Raw genomic sequence first — 17,181 nt, 5'->3', positions numbered from 1 at the left:
AAATATCGATCGATTAAAAAGACCCTCATCTTGTGAAAAATTGTCAAACCTGGGGCTTCAAATAAGTCTTTGAGAAAGTCCCAGGTTTGAGAGTTTTTTTCGGCAAGATGAGGGTCATTTTAATCAATCAGTACGTATTTTGACAGACAAGTTTTCTGGCTAAAGTTTTAAAAGATGTAATTTTTTTATAAAGTATGGCAGATATGTGAGAGGTTCTATGTATGATAATAGAATGTGATTGTGTTGTGTGTGATGTGTACATATTATTATCATCTCTAACTGTGTCATAGTATATTTTAGTAACAATTTTAAATTTTCTTGAAATATTTGTATTTAAAATTATATGAAAGATAGTTTAAGTGAATGTTGATTACGTTTCAGTTGTCTCTGCATAGCTTTGACTATTTATGATGTTTAGAATGTTTTTTTTTTGGTTTTTTTTTTGTTGTTTTTTTTGGTCTTATTTATTATCTATTTATATTTGTATTTCAGATTGTAAAAAGTTAAAAATAATTGTTTTTTTTGTTTTTTTTTTTTGTTGTTTTGCTTTTTTCAAATTTGAATGACTTAGAATAATAATCATGCTCTCGAATAAATTTTTGTTACAATCAAAAGCAAATGTGATTTATTTATAGAGATTGTTTCAACATCATGTCATCTATAAGGCTTTTAAAGGATATAGAGTGTGATTTTTTATTACTATCCGATAAAGAATTGAAAAAGCCTAAAAACTAGAAATTTTAGAAGTATCTAGATTTTGGCATCGTTTTTCATCACTATTCAAGTTTTTTGTGGTGAAAATTTCAGGAAGATGCTTTAAACCGTTACAACTACAGTCATGTTTTTTGGAAAAAGGGAGAAATTTGACTTGAGCAATTTTTCACGCAAAAAAATTTGAAGAAAAATACAGATGCATCTGATTCAGTTTTACATAAAATTTATTTAACACTGTATTGTGATGGATTATAGCATCTTCCTGAAATTTCCACCACAAAAAAAAACTTGAATAGTGATGGAAAACTATGCAAAGAAGACGAGATGTTTCTATCATTTCTAGTTTTCAAGCTATTTCAATTCTTTATTAGATAGTAAATAAAAAAAAAAAACCATCCTGCATTTTCATTGTTTATATTTTAGAAGATAAGATAAAAGCTCAGGTTTGGGGTATGTTTTTTTTTTTTTGGTTGATGTGTGAAATTGTCCATTGTTGTATTTTTTTTTTTATTTTTAAACATTCTGTATAGAAACTTAATTTTTTGTTAACATTGTTAAATCCTTATCCATTCCTCTTATTAGTTTGTTTACATTTGTTTTGTTTTTTTTAAATGATACCCTTTACGGATTCTCTCTTCGGAACTATTTATATCTTTACAAATTAATGTCAGTTTCTGTACAAATAACCCATGGCCACGTTATGAGATCGTACTGGCCGACAAGACATGCCGGATTTTAAATGATGCATTAAGGTTTCTACTGGCTTCTTTTTTTTATCTTTTATCGGCTGAAGAAGGGTTTTGATTCCGAAACGTTCTGTGCTTGTTATTTTATTATTTTTTCGTAGTTGTTTTATTGAGTTTTGTTTTTCTTATTACTTTTTATAATTGTGATTGTTAGACTTATTTTCACAAAACCACTAAACCCAATTGTTAATTTTTAAATGTTTTTTTCCGAATGTTTTGACCGTTCATCTTCATCATGTTTATAGATGTTCTCTCCATGCGTTGTGATATTAATGTTATAATTATATGGACAGAGGTGTAACATGTATTGTAGTTGTTTGACTGTGTGTGTATGTAGTTCTTTGGCTCTGTGTGATTATGTTAGAGTTCTTGGATAGCTTGATAAGTCTCTATAAACTCAGCAAATTTGAAATTTGAAATTTTGGGAGCTTCAATTTCATTTACTGAGACAGACAGTTTGGACGTTTTGGATTTCCCCTTTTTCAACAAAACAAGATGAATGAAACAATAGAGACAAATGACTGGGTGGAGTTCCTGACCTCCAATATTGGGCAGAGAGGTACTTACTGTGCCTTCTATCCCTCTATATCTGTTTTCCAACTTGCTTACTATCTTTGTCTTGGAATGAGTTTTGTCCTGGCCCTGGCCGGACCCTGGCTGGGAGGGAAACAGTCAAATGTAAAGTTATTGTTTTTGGAGATGATATTTTTTTCCCTTATAAATCATCTCTCAGTCATGTACTGTTCCAGTGATTTTTTAAAAAAGTACATAATGGTTGTAAACATTTGAGTGTGTTCCTCTTAGTGGGATCCTGTGCTGGTGTCTGGATGGGAATTTAGGTGATCTCAAACTAAGTACACTGATAGTGTGCTCTTGGAATCTACATCTGTTCCCTATTTGAACGAATTCCCCTTTGTCTTACTTTTTCTTGGGTTCTTTAACTGCAATTCTAGAATGTGTCGCAAGTTCTGCAAAACCCTTAAAAATAAAAACAATATACACAAAGACGACGACTCATTCATCATCATTGTTTCATTTATCATGTTTTGATGCATTTAACATTAACACTGATTACGAATGAATGCATATATATATATATATATATATATATATATATATATATATATCCAAGAACTTTAGTCACGCTCTCCACTCTCTCTTCCTATGAATACATTGTATATGGACCTGTTGTCTATCATCACACACTCATGTGTACAGCATTTCTCTGTCTCCCTCTCCCCCCGCCTCTCTCTCTCTCTCTGGTTTCTCTCTCAATCACACACATACACATACACACACATAGACTCACCCCCCCCCCCCCCCCCCCCCCATACACACACACACGTCTTGCACATCCTCAAAATGTTGTCAATACTGCATATGATGTGGGAGTCAGTAGCATCACTCTCTCTCTCTCTCTCTCTCTCTCTCTCTCTCTCTCTCTCTCTCTCTCTCTCTCTCTCTCTCTCTCTCTCTCTCTCTCTATCTATCTCTCACATAAACACACACACACACACACATCTTGCACATCCTCGACATGTTGTCATTACTACACATGTTGCATTTATCTTTTGATTTTTGTTTTCTTTTTTAAAAATCTATTTTGTCTATGTCTATGCTTTCAATTTTACAATTCATGCAATGCGGGTGGCTGGATGGGAGCATCACCCTTGAATCATATACCTATGATGTTCGCATGGGTGTACGATCCGATAGTGATGTCGTTTCTTCTTCTCTTTACTAGCCTATCCTGCTTCTTTGGTTTGTGATTGTATTTTTGACAGGGGATATTTTTTTTCCTGTAAATCCTCTGCCTGTTTGTTCTTGGTTATTTATAATTTAGCTTATGATATCTTTAGGTTATGATTTTGATTTACATTTGTACTATTTTTGTTAGATTGCTTGTTTTTTTGTTTCAGCGGTCTCTCATATAACCTCAATTGTGTTGGAAGAGACCTAAAGCAACAAACAAACAAAAAAAAATCTCTCATATAACCTCAATTGTGTTGGAAGAGACCTAAAGCAACAAACAAAAAAAATCCATGCAATTTTTTAATATTTAACAAACATTTGTTATTAGTTGTAATAATGATGATTATTATTGTGCAAGGTGACCGAGTGACTTTGCATCGCTGTGTCCTGTGAGGTCCCGGGTTCGAGCCCCACTTCAGGCACTTTTGATTTCTTTTTCCTTGGGCAAGATTATTAAACCTCATGTTTGCTCACCAGACATTTGTTTTATAATAACATACATTTATTTGCACCCATTTTCCCTGTACTTTTGGAAATGCCCCCCCCCCCCCCCCCCCCCCCCCATGATATCAATTGGCATTATCTTTGTCCAAAAATTCAACAAGCACCTCATAGGCTTCATGTTTCATTTTATGTTATAAATGTGCACAGTTCTATTATCAAATGATTTTTGTTAAAAAATACAATGTGAAGCACTTGGAGTATTGTGTTTATCTAAGTTAAATCCAATCTTTGTGTGTGGGTGTGTGTGTGTGTGGGGGGGGGGGGGGGGGGGGGGTGAATTTCCTTAACCCTTTTAACTTTCTCTCGGCATTTTATTGATAATAAAAGGAGTTGAACTTTATTCACAATGTATGTCTGTTAGTGATGTGGTTACCCACAAATCTTATGACCTGGGTAATATTTGACCCACCAAGACCAAATTTACAATGATTACCACGCGGAATCTTTGATAAAAGTAGACCCTTTTTTATTCCCAAAGGAATCCGACTGTAACTCTGCGAAAGTGAAACCACATTCACGTTAGTATTGTATGGATTTTAGGTATAAATAATAATGTGAAATTGAATGTAAGCTTCAATTTAATTACAAAAACAGATCTGTTTTTGTAATTAAATTGAAGCTTACATTCAATTTCACATTATTATTTATTTCTTCGAGCTTCGTGCAGCAACCTTTACATTATGGATTTTAGGTAAATTTGTCCTTAATCAATAAAACAGTTCTAGAGCAGTGTTTTTTGTTACGCTTTTTGGTTGAAAACATGACTTTTCTCTGTTGTGAAATAAACAATAATTTTTTGTGTACAATTTCAGTAAAAATAAGAGAATTGTTCGGGTTCCCTTTTACCTGTGACTGTATGCTCGAGTACCCAGATGTGTTCTGGGATTGGCGGGTATCCGAGAGTAATCGTCCATCATTAATATTGATATCTGTTGTTTCATCATATACATTGTTTACCTCAGCTCATTAAATTCTTATACTGCTGATCTAACTTTAATATCTTCATATAATATATTTTTCCTACAAATCCAGTTACTGAGTTATCCCTATTAAGTGCACTGTGCACGAGTCAAATCTATAGTATTTTTTGGCATAATGGGAAGGGGGTACAAACTGTGTCTTCTATCCTCTAATATCTGTTTTCCAACATACTTTCTGTCTTTGTCTTGGAATGAGATTACTTAGTTTTGTCCTGGCCTTGGCCGGATACCCTGGCTGGGAGGGAAACAGTTAAATGTTAGTTAGTTTTGGGAGATGATATTTTTTTCCTTGTAAATCATCTCCCTGTTATGCACTGTATTGTTTTGTTTACATATTATATATGATTTTTAAACATTTGATTGTATCCCTCTTAGTTGGGCTTGTGTTTGGATGAGACTTTTAGGTGATCTCAAACTAAGTACTTTGATAGTGTGCTCTTGGAATCTACACCTGTTTCTTAATTGAACCAATTACCCTTTGTCTTACCTTTTCTTGGGTGCTTTAAGTGTAATTCTAGAACTTTTTACTATCCCATTTTCTTCCTGTTTACTGGCGCTGATATGACCTAAATGTGTTGCAAGTGCCGTAAAACCCTTAAAAACAAACAAACAAATGTATAGTGTTATTTGTTTTTTTGTTTTTTTTCATTTAAATCATTTTCTATTATGTCCTGTCAAAGTTTTTATTTTGAGTCTACATATTGTGTGGATATTTGAATGTGTTCCTGTCATTGGGATCCTGTGCTGGTGTCTGGATGAGACATGCAGGTGATCTCAAACTGAGTACATTGATGGTGTGCTCTTGGATCTACTTCTTCTATTTGAACCTGTCCCCTTTGGATTTCTCTCATGTGCTTTTAATTCTATCATCTGACGGTAGTAATAATAATAATGATGATGATGATGATAATAATAAATGAAATTTTAATATGATTGAGCTCAGAGGGTGGTAGAGTGATGGTGCACTTAATAGGGAAATAACCGTAATTTTCTTCTTCTCTTGTTCCATGTGTAATTTTTTCTAAATCGTAGACTTTTATCATTGCATTCCTAATGTATCTTTCACATACAGGCCATAATTTTGAGCTGCTTTTTATAAATAGAAATATCATAGCAATTGTATGGATGCTTATTGTATTGGAATGTAGGAAGCTTGCACTCTCAGGTTTGATGGATCAGAGGTCTGGTCCACCCAAAATTAAATATAACAAGGTGCGCAAGGCTTGTATGTAGACTTCAGAGTTTTGATCCGCCGATTGTGAAAATCTGGACTTCAGAGGTTTGATCCGACCATCGATATATTATGTATATAATGGTTTCTGGGTGGGGTTCTTGACCTCCCATAGTTGGCAGGAAGGTCACTTACTGTGTCTTCTATACCCCTATATCTGTTTTCCAAATTGCTTTCCTGGGTGGGGATCCTGGGGATCCCATAGTGGGCAGAGAGGTACATGCTGTGTCTTCTATCCCCCCCCCCCCCCCCCCCCCATCCCGTTTTCCAATTGTTTCCTGTCATTGTCTTGGAATGAGATTACTTAGTTTTGTCCTGACCCTTACCGGAGTTCCTTAACTTGGAGGGAAACAGTCGAATGTATAGTTATAGTTTTGGGAGATGATATTTATTTCCTTGTAAATCATCTCTCTGTTGTGCATTGTATTATGTTTAGTTTACATATTATATTATATGATTGGTAAACATTTGAATGTATTCCTCTTAGTTGGGACCTGTGCTTGTGTCTAAATGAGACTTTTAGGTGATCTTAAACTAAGTACTTTGATAGTGTGCTCTTGAAATCTACATCTGTTCCCTATTTAAACCAATTCCCCTTTGTCTTACCTTTTCTTTTGTGCTTTAATTGTAATTCTAGAACTTTTTACTATCCCATTTTCTTCCTTTTTACTAGCGCTGATATGACCTCACTGTGTTGCAAGTGCCGTAAAACCCTTAAAAAACAAAAAAAAAACAAATAAATTGCTTTCCAATGTGTACATATTTGCAGGTATGATAGATGGACGCAAGTATGGACTAGTTTTAACATTGTTGTAATGGACACTATTTTTACGTTGGTTTGACCGTATGTATTTCCATTACAACAATGAGACACCATGACAATTTGGATTATCAGACCTTCAAATAAGTACACTTCGCACTCTATCTATTGTTATAATTCAACATACCCTGGTCCCATAGTGGGCAGCGAGGCACTTACTGTGTCTTCTATACCCTTATAACTGTTTTCCAACTTGCTTTCTGTCTTTGTCTCTGAATGAGATTACTTGGTTTTGTCCTTGCCCTGGCCGGATACCCTGGCTGGGAGGGAAACAGTCAAATGTAAAGTTAGTTTTGGGAGATGATATTTTTTCCCTTGTAAATCATCTCTCTGTTATGCACTGTTTTATGTTTTGTTTACATTTTATATATGCTTTGTAAACATTTGAGTGTATTCCTCTTAGTGGGGACATGCGCTTGTGTCTGGATGAGACTTTTAGGTGATCTCAAACTAAGTACTTTAATAGTGTCCTCTTGGAATCTACATCTACTTCCTATTTGAACCAATTCCCCCTATGTCTTACTTTTTCTTGGGTGCTTTAATTGTAATTCTAGACCTTTATACTATCCCATTTTCTTCCCTTTTACTGGCGCTGATGTAACCTAAATGTGTTTCAAGCGCCGCAAAACCCTTAAAACAAAAAAACATTTTCTTGGGTTCTTTAATTGTAATTCTAGAACTTTTTACTAACCCGATTTCTTCCTTTTTACTGGCGCTGATATGACCTAAATGTGTTGCAAGCTCCGTAAAACCCTTAAAAACAAACCAATAATTCAACATACCGTGGCTTTTAAAACAATTTCTAGTTTTGATAATAGATTTTATATTCCAATAAAGCGATTGCCATATTATTCTTATTGTTTTATTTTGCTGTTGTAGCTTTAGTTAATTTAAATAAATAAATAAATAATATAAATAGATAAGCACTGAATGTGTTTTGTTTGTGTGGATTTGTGGTCTTGTGGTGTGACATTCAGCTTTCTGCTCAACAGCACGCTCACAACATCAGTGGGGACTTGCCACCTGTCCAACATGTACCCGTTGTGGTCAAAGGCCCGAAACCGTAGATCATCTAGTTGAACGGTGTGTTGTGACCAAGCTTCCTGGCGGGTTTTCGACAGTGCACAGTTTGCATCATGGATAGATCGACATAACATAGAAGTGTGAGCGCCATTATAAGCTGTTGCCTTCTTGGGTGTTGTCTTTCGACCTCCCATGGTGGCAGAAGGGTTGGATCTTATGACCTTTCATAGTGACTGGGAGGTCGAGTGTTAGACCGCCCATGGTGGCAGGTAGATCGGATCTTTTGACCTCTCATGTTGGCAGAGGAGTCTGGTCTTTTGACCTCTCATGGTAGCAGAAGAGTAAAAGACTTCCCATGGTGGCTGGGAGGTCGGATCTTTTGACTTCCCTTGGTGGGATGGGAGGTCACTGTTGATGTATCTTCTATCTCTCTTCCATTTCCCCCCTTCCCCTTATATTATTTCCTTTACCAAGTTGCTTTCTCTCTTCGTCTTGGAATGAATTTACTGGTTTTGTCCTTGTCCTAACAGGAGTCCTTGGCTGAAAGGGGAACAGCCAACTGTATTGATGCTATGCGCGTAGTTAAATAGAACCAAGCAAACTCATCATATCCGCCAGCCGGAGATATCACGTACCAACACACAAAACTACGTGTAACCTTAGTCTGATTAATAGAATTTAGTGAGAACTAGTTATAAAAATGGCTGGCTAAAAACAATGACAAAGAGCTGAGTGACGTCAAAAATGGAGATTAAAAAAAAACAAAACATGTAATAACCGGGTGTCTGTTATATCCGGACCTGTTATATATGGGTTCCACTGTATACGGCCGTTTTTATTACTTTTGCTAACACAAGTATCTATGGTAGAGAAGGGGTTTGAGCCTGAAATGTTCTTTATCGGGCATTTTGTGCTATTTTGAACTGTTACATTAATCGCTCCCCTTACTGTTGATGCTCAACATATTTTATCAGCTAATATTATTTTTTATTCAAACGATATATTCAGATTAATATTCTAATCAATCTCGAAATAATAATTATTTTTGGTAATAACAATAAACTGAAATATTTTATTTACGACCGATTGATATCGAAACCGGAAGTAGCCCAGTAGACTTCGGCCGCTGTTGTTGTTGATATGGTTAGTGACACGTAGAAACTAAGACAGATTGTTTTTTAAAAACAAATAAATACTATCAGAAGTCGAAGCTCACAACCAATAAATTATCGATCGGGAAGATGGACTCGTTGTACCACCAAACAAATAAATTGTTACAAGATGTAAGTATGAGTAGAGTTCTTCATACTTTTTCATCCATTGATTGATGCGCTTTCTTCACTCTTTCCACTCACTTTTTCATTCATTCTCTCTCAACTTCCTTTTTTATTTTCACTATCCTTCGCTTTTACTTTCATTTAAATTTACTTTTGGCTGTGACCACCACTATCTAGTACTGTTAACTGACGCTGTTTTATTTGAAAATGGCGTATGTGTTTGCTCGGTTCTCATTTGTGTTGCATGATGTGAGACTGAGACTGAGACAGTCCTGGTCCTGCAGTTTCCTAGCACTCTAGTTAGCAGATGTTGATGGATGAATGAATACGAATATGGAAACTGAATCTTTTTACTCTAATTCTGATGACTGCTGATTATGAATACGTTATAAGTTATAGTTATCTTAGTTCTCCTCCTCCTCCTCCCCCTTTATGAATTTAAATCACAAAACTTTTCTTCAAATTGGAATGAATTTGTATAAAAATACTATCTTCTTACATTTAATTTTTTGAAAATCACAGTTACTTGCTAAATTTGTATTAGAATCGGTAAAAGGATTTTTAGGGAAACTTTAAAGAAAAAATTAGGTTCTTTTAAAATTGGTATGCAATATAGCTTTCTTTTCTTCTTTGACAACATAAAACATCTGGCTAACAAAGCATAGCTAAAACATTGCTGTTTGTCATCATCATCATCTTATTCATCATCATTGTCACAGCAGTTTTGTTGTAACAGACTCAATGTTTATATTTCTTTTTTTTTTGACAAAGGGTCATGAACAGTTAGTTACTCTTATTATAGCAGCTGTGAACACCTGTGACTGTGAGTGATAAATATAAGATGCTCACCATATTGTAAGATATCACCTACAGCCCCAAACTCGTATTATGTCGGGGGAAATCCAAATGCCTAAAAGTGATTTTAAATTTGAATTGACCCGAAATCATTGTTAATCGCTGGCCAGTTTAAATTGACGCTCGCTATAAAAGATTTATATATATATATATATATATATATATATATATATATATATATATATATATATATATATATATATATATATATATATATATATATATACAAAACATCTAGAGATAATTAATGGTTTTGGGATAAAACAGGTTCATTAAACCCATGTTTTTTTTGTTTTTATTTTGGCCATGAATTCAATTTTTGGAATTTTGAGTCATATAAGTATAAGTCATCCTGACATAATGACATGTTGAAACAGTGGGTCACAAATATAACTGTCTTCCAAATTGAAGGTCCATGGAGATTTAGGTCGATACGAGAGGTCCCTCGGTGATGAAGACTCCCACTTGATAGAAAATGAAGTCCAGGCCCAGATCGATCACATCATCAGTAACTGTGAGCGGCTCGACATCCTCGTCATGAAGGAACCGCCGGCCAGGAGGTCAAATGCCAAGCAAAGGGTTGACCAGCTGAAATACGACTGTCAACACTTACAGAGCTCTCTTCGTCAACTTCAACACAAAAGGTAAGTAGGAAATAGATCTGCTTGCTACTAATTAGGGGTGCAATGTGCGACTATGTGATCGAGTCGTATGACATCACTTTCGGATTTGAAGATCCAGGGTTTGTGTCCTGACTCACATTCTCTCACTATAGTCAGGTGTAAAATGAGTAACTGGTCATTAACAGCATTGTCTCTGTTGGAAAAAAAACTTGTAATTGTAATCGCCTAACAGGCGTCATGTCTCGTCCTACGTGTTAAATGTTGCTGTTTGCTAATAATAGTAATAACAGTAATAATAATAATAATAATAATAATAATGATAATAATAATAATATTTATAATTATAATGATGATAATAATAATAGTAATAACAGTAATAATAATATTAATAGTAATAATAATAATAATAATAATAATAATAATGATAACAATTTAATAAAAATAAATGATAACAATGATAAAAATGACCATGATGAGGATTAATATTATTATTCTCTCCCTCCATTCTCCCCCAAATGCAACAACCCAAATACCTAATGATCAATGTATGTCTCCTCAAATATCATTTTACTGTCTCATCTCTTTCCCAAAACATTGATTTATAAATCATTTCATTCCTTTTCGTTTCATATTTTGCTTTATTTCTTTATTTTTTCTATGGACGACAGATACGTAAAAGAACTGGAGACGCAGGAAAGAGAAGCCTTACTGTCAAGGACGTTCACGACCAACGACCAGGAGTCTGTGATGATAGACCCTGCCCTGCAACATCATTCCCGTCTGACCGACTCCCACAGTCACCTGGACAATCTCATCAGCCACGGGAGCAGCATTATCGGGAGTCTAAGAGATCAACGCGCAACGCTGAAGGGTGCGCACCGCCGCATCCTGGACATCGCCAACACGCTGGGTGCCAGCAACACGGTGATGAGACTGATAGAGAACCGTACGAGTCAGGACAAGATCATCATGGTCGTTTGCATGGTCGTATTTTGTATTCTTATGTATTTGGCATGGAGGTACTTCACGTAATAGTTTTTGTTTGTCTTCTCTTTGTCTTTCATACGAGGGTGAGTCCAACAATTCATGAGCAGCCAGTGTGATTTCTCTAATTTTAATTACAATCTCAATTTGAGATCTAAAATATCGTAATGCAGACCAAAATATCTCTCTTCAGAGCCGTGTGGCCTTTGGAGCATGGATTTTTATCCAGGTTTCTATAGTGTTAAACAGATGATATCAATTGCTTGTTACCCTTTGGATAGGGTGCTAGTCTATCGGGACAAAAAAAAAGTAGATCTTACAGACTCCGATACCTTATCACAGCTGATGTGACAGGGGAGTCCAAACAAAAATATAAATACTTCATGCAAAAAAGTCAGGCTGTAACCAAAAGTGATTAAAAAAAAAAAAAAGAATTAAAATTATTATTTTTTTTTTCTGGGAAATTCAGAAATACCAATCTGCATTGCCAGATTCATTTGCACGCACACACCGACTTTATTTACCGGATCATTTTTTATCTCAAAAGATTTGTTGCAATCTCTGTTAAGTTCCACAATAGAATACGTAATAAAAATATATAAATGGATGTTCAAATTTACCTTTATTTCCCCACAAAAATTGCGTGTTCTCCATTACTTTTGGAAAAACAAATTTGATAATTTTTATCAAATGGTTGAAATTGACTTGGCAAATCTGTTAAGTTTTTTATTTGACTGTCATTGAATCCTGAGCACAATGAGTTTGTCAGGTACGGTGTAGTAGTCGTCATTCAAAGCCATTGGGCCCATGGAGTCGGAGTTAATCCCAGTTTCTTTTGCGTGAAACGGACAATAGCAATTGCTTGCTATCCTTTCGACAGGATGCTATGAAAGAGAGAGAGAGAGAGAGAGAGAGAGAGTTTATTGTTACTACCATTAGTCAGTGGACGAAAATAAAAGAACAAGATTTATTTTTTTTACACCCTTCTACTTAATCATTTCCCGCCTACTGTTTGTGTGAGAGATGTAGACAAACACAAGTGTTGACCGTTTCCAATTTTCAAATGTTTGACATCACGTCGATTCGGCATTGAAATGGGATAGACCAGATGCAGGACCCCGTAGCTAGGCATTCACAACAGTAATTATTTAATGCTCAAGGTTTATAGTTTGAAAAGAAATGGCATTATATGTATAAGTATAAGTGATTTTAAAAATCTTTGTGTTGAATGACTCAGTGCAAAATGATGAAAAATAATTAAATGTTGTGTTCGGTTCCCACAATCCTTTGCTTCCAGTTGTCTTGTGGATGAAATGAACCTCTGGTTCAAAGATATCTGGTTTTAAAGTAAACGCATTTATGTTTTTATTACTTTGTTGTTGTTGTTGTTGGCTGAAGAAGGGTTTTGAGCCCGAAAAGTTCTGTATTTGGTATTTTATCCTTTTTTGAAGTCGTTATATTCATTTTTGTTTACTACTTTTTGCTATCGGGTACACTCTGACGACATCTTACACCAGTGCCTGCTCCATAATTTCTCAATGGTTTGAGGCAATGTGTCCCATTTCATATAGAAAGTTATCACGTGTTTATTTCAGACTTTGATTATAAATAACACAAATTGTATAGATAAGTGATAATCAGGTCACCTGTTGAGAAAACCATCATCTATAAAATAGGTGAGCCTAGAGCTATATCGTGTGGGACAGGCGCTATATAAATAAATGACATTATTATTATTATTATTATTATTATTATTATTATTATTATTATTATTATTATTATTATTATTATTATATTTGATTGTTTATAAAACACTAAATAGTCATCCTAGATATTTGTATCACCTTGTCTACCCCTATTTTTTAAGTAGAAATCTAACATTTAATAGCGATAGAACAATCTTATCTAACTCAGAACCACCCCGCAAGATTGGGGAGCAATCGTTTGAATTTTCAGCACCGCATTTTTCAAATGCTCTCCCCGATAATATTAAAAGTGCTGACTCATTATCAGCTTGCAAATCTAAATAGAAAACCTGTCCGTTTGTCTCTTGATTTCTAATTTGTAAATGAAGTTTTTACCCATCGTGTGTATAAAATATGTTGCCTGCTTGCTATGTAAGTTATTTAAAATTGCTTTAATTTTCTTTTCTTTTTTTTTTCCAAGTTATTTATTTTATGAATGTAAAGCGCTTAGATCCTGTTGTAATCGGTCTAAGGCGCGATTGGAATGTCATTTATTTTTGTTTATTGTTATTATTAATACCAGGAATGTTGTCAACCATTTTGTCCTAATCCTGCTAGTCATGTGATTGGTCGTAAAAATGAAAATTTGTTGTTTTGATTGAATTGAAAGATTGACGCATGTAAAGGTAAATCTATAAGAAGTAAAATTGAAAGCACAAATGACTGTTTATCCCTATTGATATTAAACACATTGGTTCTGCTCTGTATAACATGCTTAAAGCACTTTACAAGGGGTCCCAAGCCAACAAAAACTCTTTAAAATGTAGGAGGATGAGACACGACGCCTGTGAGGCGAAATTGACAATTTATTTAGACATAGAAACTGCTGTTGTTACCTGCTAAAATACTCATTTTTACACTAGTTTGCAGTGACTAGAGAGTCTTTTACAAGGACTCAATGTTGCGCCATCAAGAGGGGTTTGAACATGGACCTATCAGTGTGAAGGCGAGTGTCATATATCACAAGGCCACAAAGCTACAGTTATAATTTTATCTACAGTAATGGATATAAAAAAATATTGTTTTACTAGTTAACTGTCATACTCTGGAAAAACCCATATATAAAAATTTGGCCAGAAAACTCGTCCCTTCAAATATCACTCAATTTAAACGACCCTCATCTTGGCAAAAGCTTTCAAACCTGGGACTTCAGAAAGACCTCACAAAGTCTCAGGTTTGGAAGTTTTTTTGATAAGATGAGAGTGAGAGTCGTTTAAATTGATCGATATTTAAAGGACAGGTTTTCTGGCCAAAACTTTTAATATGGCAGTTACAAGTTAAGGTTTGGTTCCTCCAGAGGCAAAAGTTGAGGGTTTTGCAAAAGTATTGCTGTAACCAATATGTCACTTTATAAAAATTTGCCAAAAAGCTTCTGTTTGAAAACAAAAAAAAAATTCCTTCAGATCCATTAGGCCCCTGAAGCTGGAATTTCTTTTGGTTTATATAGCGTTAAACTTACAATAGAATTGCTCCTTACCCTTTGGATAGGATGCTAGTTTATCACATAGTGTACTTTCTGCCAGATCAAACAGGCCCAGCTTCCCAATTACTGCTGGTTGGACAAGGAGGAGGGAGGGGGAGTGGGGCATCTGAAATTAAATTTTAACTAGACTCTGGATCGATTTCAGTCTCTTTGCTTGTGAAGCAAATGCTCTACAGACTGAGTTATTTGGACCCCGGAAAGAAATCTTAAGAAGATGCCAAATCCTGGGATCAAAGTCTATGGGAAGCTTTCAATAATTGATGTTAATAATTGTTTGTTACTATCTTGAGAACTTCCGACAATCAGTGCTTTGCCGGCAAATGTATCAGTCAGTTGAGAATATCATCATCATCATCCCTGTCATTGGTTAGTCATCATCGCAACTTCTATCACCGATCATTATCATTCATTATTGTATCCTCTGTTTCCGATCATTATCATCATCATAAGTCATCATCACAACATCTGTCACCAATCATTATCATCATCATCATCATCGCCATCATCATCACAACATCTGTCACCAATCATTATCATCATCATCATCATCATCATCACAACATCTGTCACCAATCATCATCATCATCGCCATCATCATCACAACATCTGTCACCAATCATTATCATCATCATCATCATCATCATCACAACATCTGTCACCAATCATCATCATCATCGCCATCATCATCACAACATCTGTCACCAATCATTATCATCATCATCATCATCATCATCACAACATCTGTCACCAATCATCATCATCATCGCCATCATCATCACAACATCTGTCACCAATCATTATCATCATCATCATCATCGCCATCATCATCACAACATCTGTCACCAATCATTATCATCATCATCATCATCGCCATCATCATCACAACATCTGTCACCAATCATTATCATCATCATCATCATCATCATCACAACATCTGTCACCAATCATTATCATCATCATCATCGCCATCATCATCACAACATCTGTCACCAATCATTATCATCATCATCGCCATCATCATCACAACATCTGTCACATATCATTGTCCGTTATCATTGCATCCACTGTTTCCAATCATAATCATCGTCATAATCATAAGTCATTATCGCAACCACTGTTTCATTCCAATCATTATCATCATCATTGTCCGTTATCATTGCATCCACTGTTTCCGATCATTATCATCATCATAATCATTATTCTAGAATTGCTAAATATTTTATTTGTTTGCCAGAAAGTATGTTCTCTCTGACGTAATTTATCTGTAAAATTAAAATGTTGATAATTGATGTGTCATAAATACCTTGGTGTTGGAATAGACCAATCATAAACAAACTGGTAACTTGAAAACTCGGAACAGATTAAATAACCGGTTATTTTCCGCTTGGTTCAAATTTTGTTGTTGTGAAATACATGATCTTACTTGCCAATCAGAATGTGAATGTAATTGTGAATTTGATTTGCGTGTGCAAATTTGTCCTAACTACACAAATGTGTAAAAATAAAAATGTACCACCTCTTCATTTGTTTGTTTTTGTTTTATAAAGGTTTTGCGGTGCTTGAGATGACAGCTTTTGGTCATATCAGCACCAGTAAGAAGGAAGAAAATGGGATAATTGAAGAATTATAGATTTACAATTGTTTGTTTTTCAGGGTTTTACAGAAATTGTGACACATTTTGGTCATATCAGCACCAGTAAAGAGGAAGAAAATGGGATAGTTGAAGAATTATAGATTTACAATTGTTTGTTTTTAAGGGTTTTACAGAACTTGTGACACATTTTGGTCATATCAGCACCAGTAAAGAGGAAGAAAATGGGATAGTTGAAGAATTATAGATTTACAATTGTTTGTTTTTAAGGGTTTTACAGAACTTGTGACACATTTTGGTCATATCAGCACCAGTAAGAAGGAAGAAAATGGGATAGTTGAAGAATTATAGATTTACAATTGTTTGTTTTTAAGGGTTTTACAGAACTTGTGACACATTTTGGTCATATCAGCACCAGTAAGAAGGAAGAAAATGGGATAGTTGAAGAATTATAGATTTACAATTGTTTGTTTTTAAGGGTTTTACAGAACTTGTGACACATTTTGGTCATATCAGCACCAGTAAAGAGGAAGAAAATGGGATAGTTGAAGAATTATAGATTTACAATTGTTTGTTTTTAAGGGTTTTACAGAACTTGCGACGCATTTAGGTCATATCAGCACCAGTAAAGAGGAAGAAAATGGGATAGTTGAAGAATTACAATTAAAAACACTAAAGGGAAAGTAAGGCAAAGGGGAACTGAGAACAAATAGGGATCAGATGTAGATTCCAAGAGCATACGGCGTTTTACGGCGCTTGCAACACATTTAGGTTATATCAGCGCCAGTAAAAAGGAAGAAAATGGGATAGTAAAAAGTTCTAGAATTACAAATAAAGCACCCAAGAAAAAGTA

General features: G+C 34.9%; 1 protein-coding gene across 1 annotated transcript; it reads left to right on the top strand.

Moving 5' to 3' along the window:
- The first annotated feature begins 8,861 nt into the window (after positions 1-8,861).
- Positions 8,862-11,940, top strand: LOC144956282 (Golgi SNAP receptor complex member 2-like). Its single transcript, XM_078886756.1, has 3 exons — positions 8,862-9,053; positions 10,314-10,546; positions 11,194-11,940. Exons 1-3 carry the CDS (start codon positions 9,012-9,014, stop codon positions 11,555-11,557), a joined length of 639 nt encoding a protein of 212 aa, XP_078742882.1. The 5' UTR covers positions 8,862-9,011; the 3' UTR covers positions 11,558-11,940.
- Positions 11,941-17,181: the final 5,241 nt, after the last annotated feature.

This window comes from Berghia stephanieae, chromosome 11 (genome assembly GCF_034508935.2).
Source record: "Berghia stephanieae isolate SIO BIC M18660-M18661 chromosome 11, UCSD_Bste_1.3, whole genome shotgun sequence".
Lineage (NCBI taxonomy): Eukaryota > Metazoa > Mollusca > Gastropoda > Nudibranchia > Aeolidiidae > Berghia > Berghia stephanieae.
The sequence above is the reverse complement of the archived record's forward strand: the minus strand, read 5'-3'. Positions and strand labels throughout refer to the sequence as shown.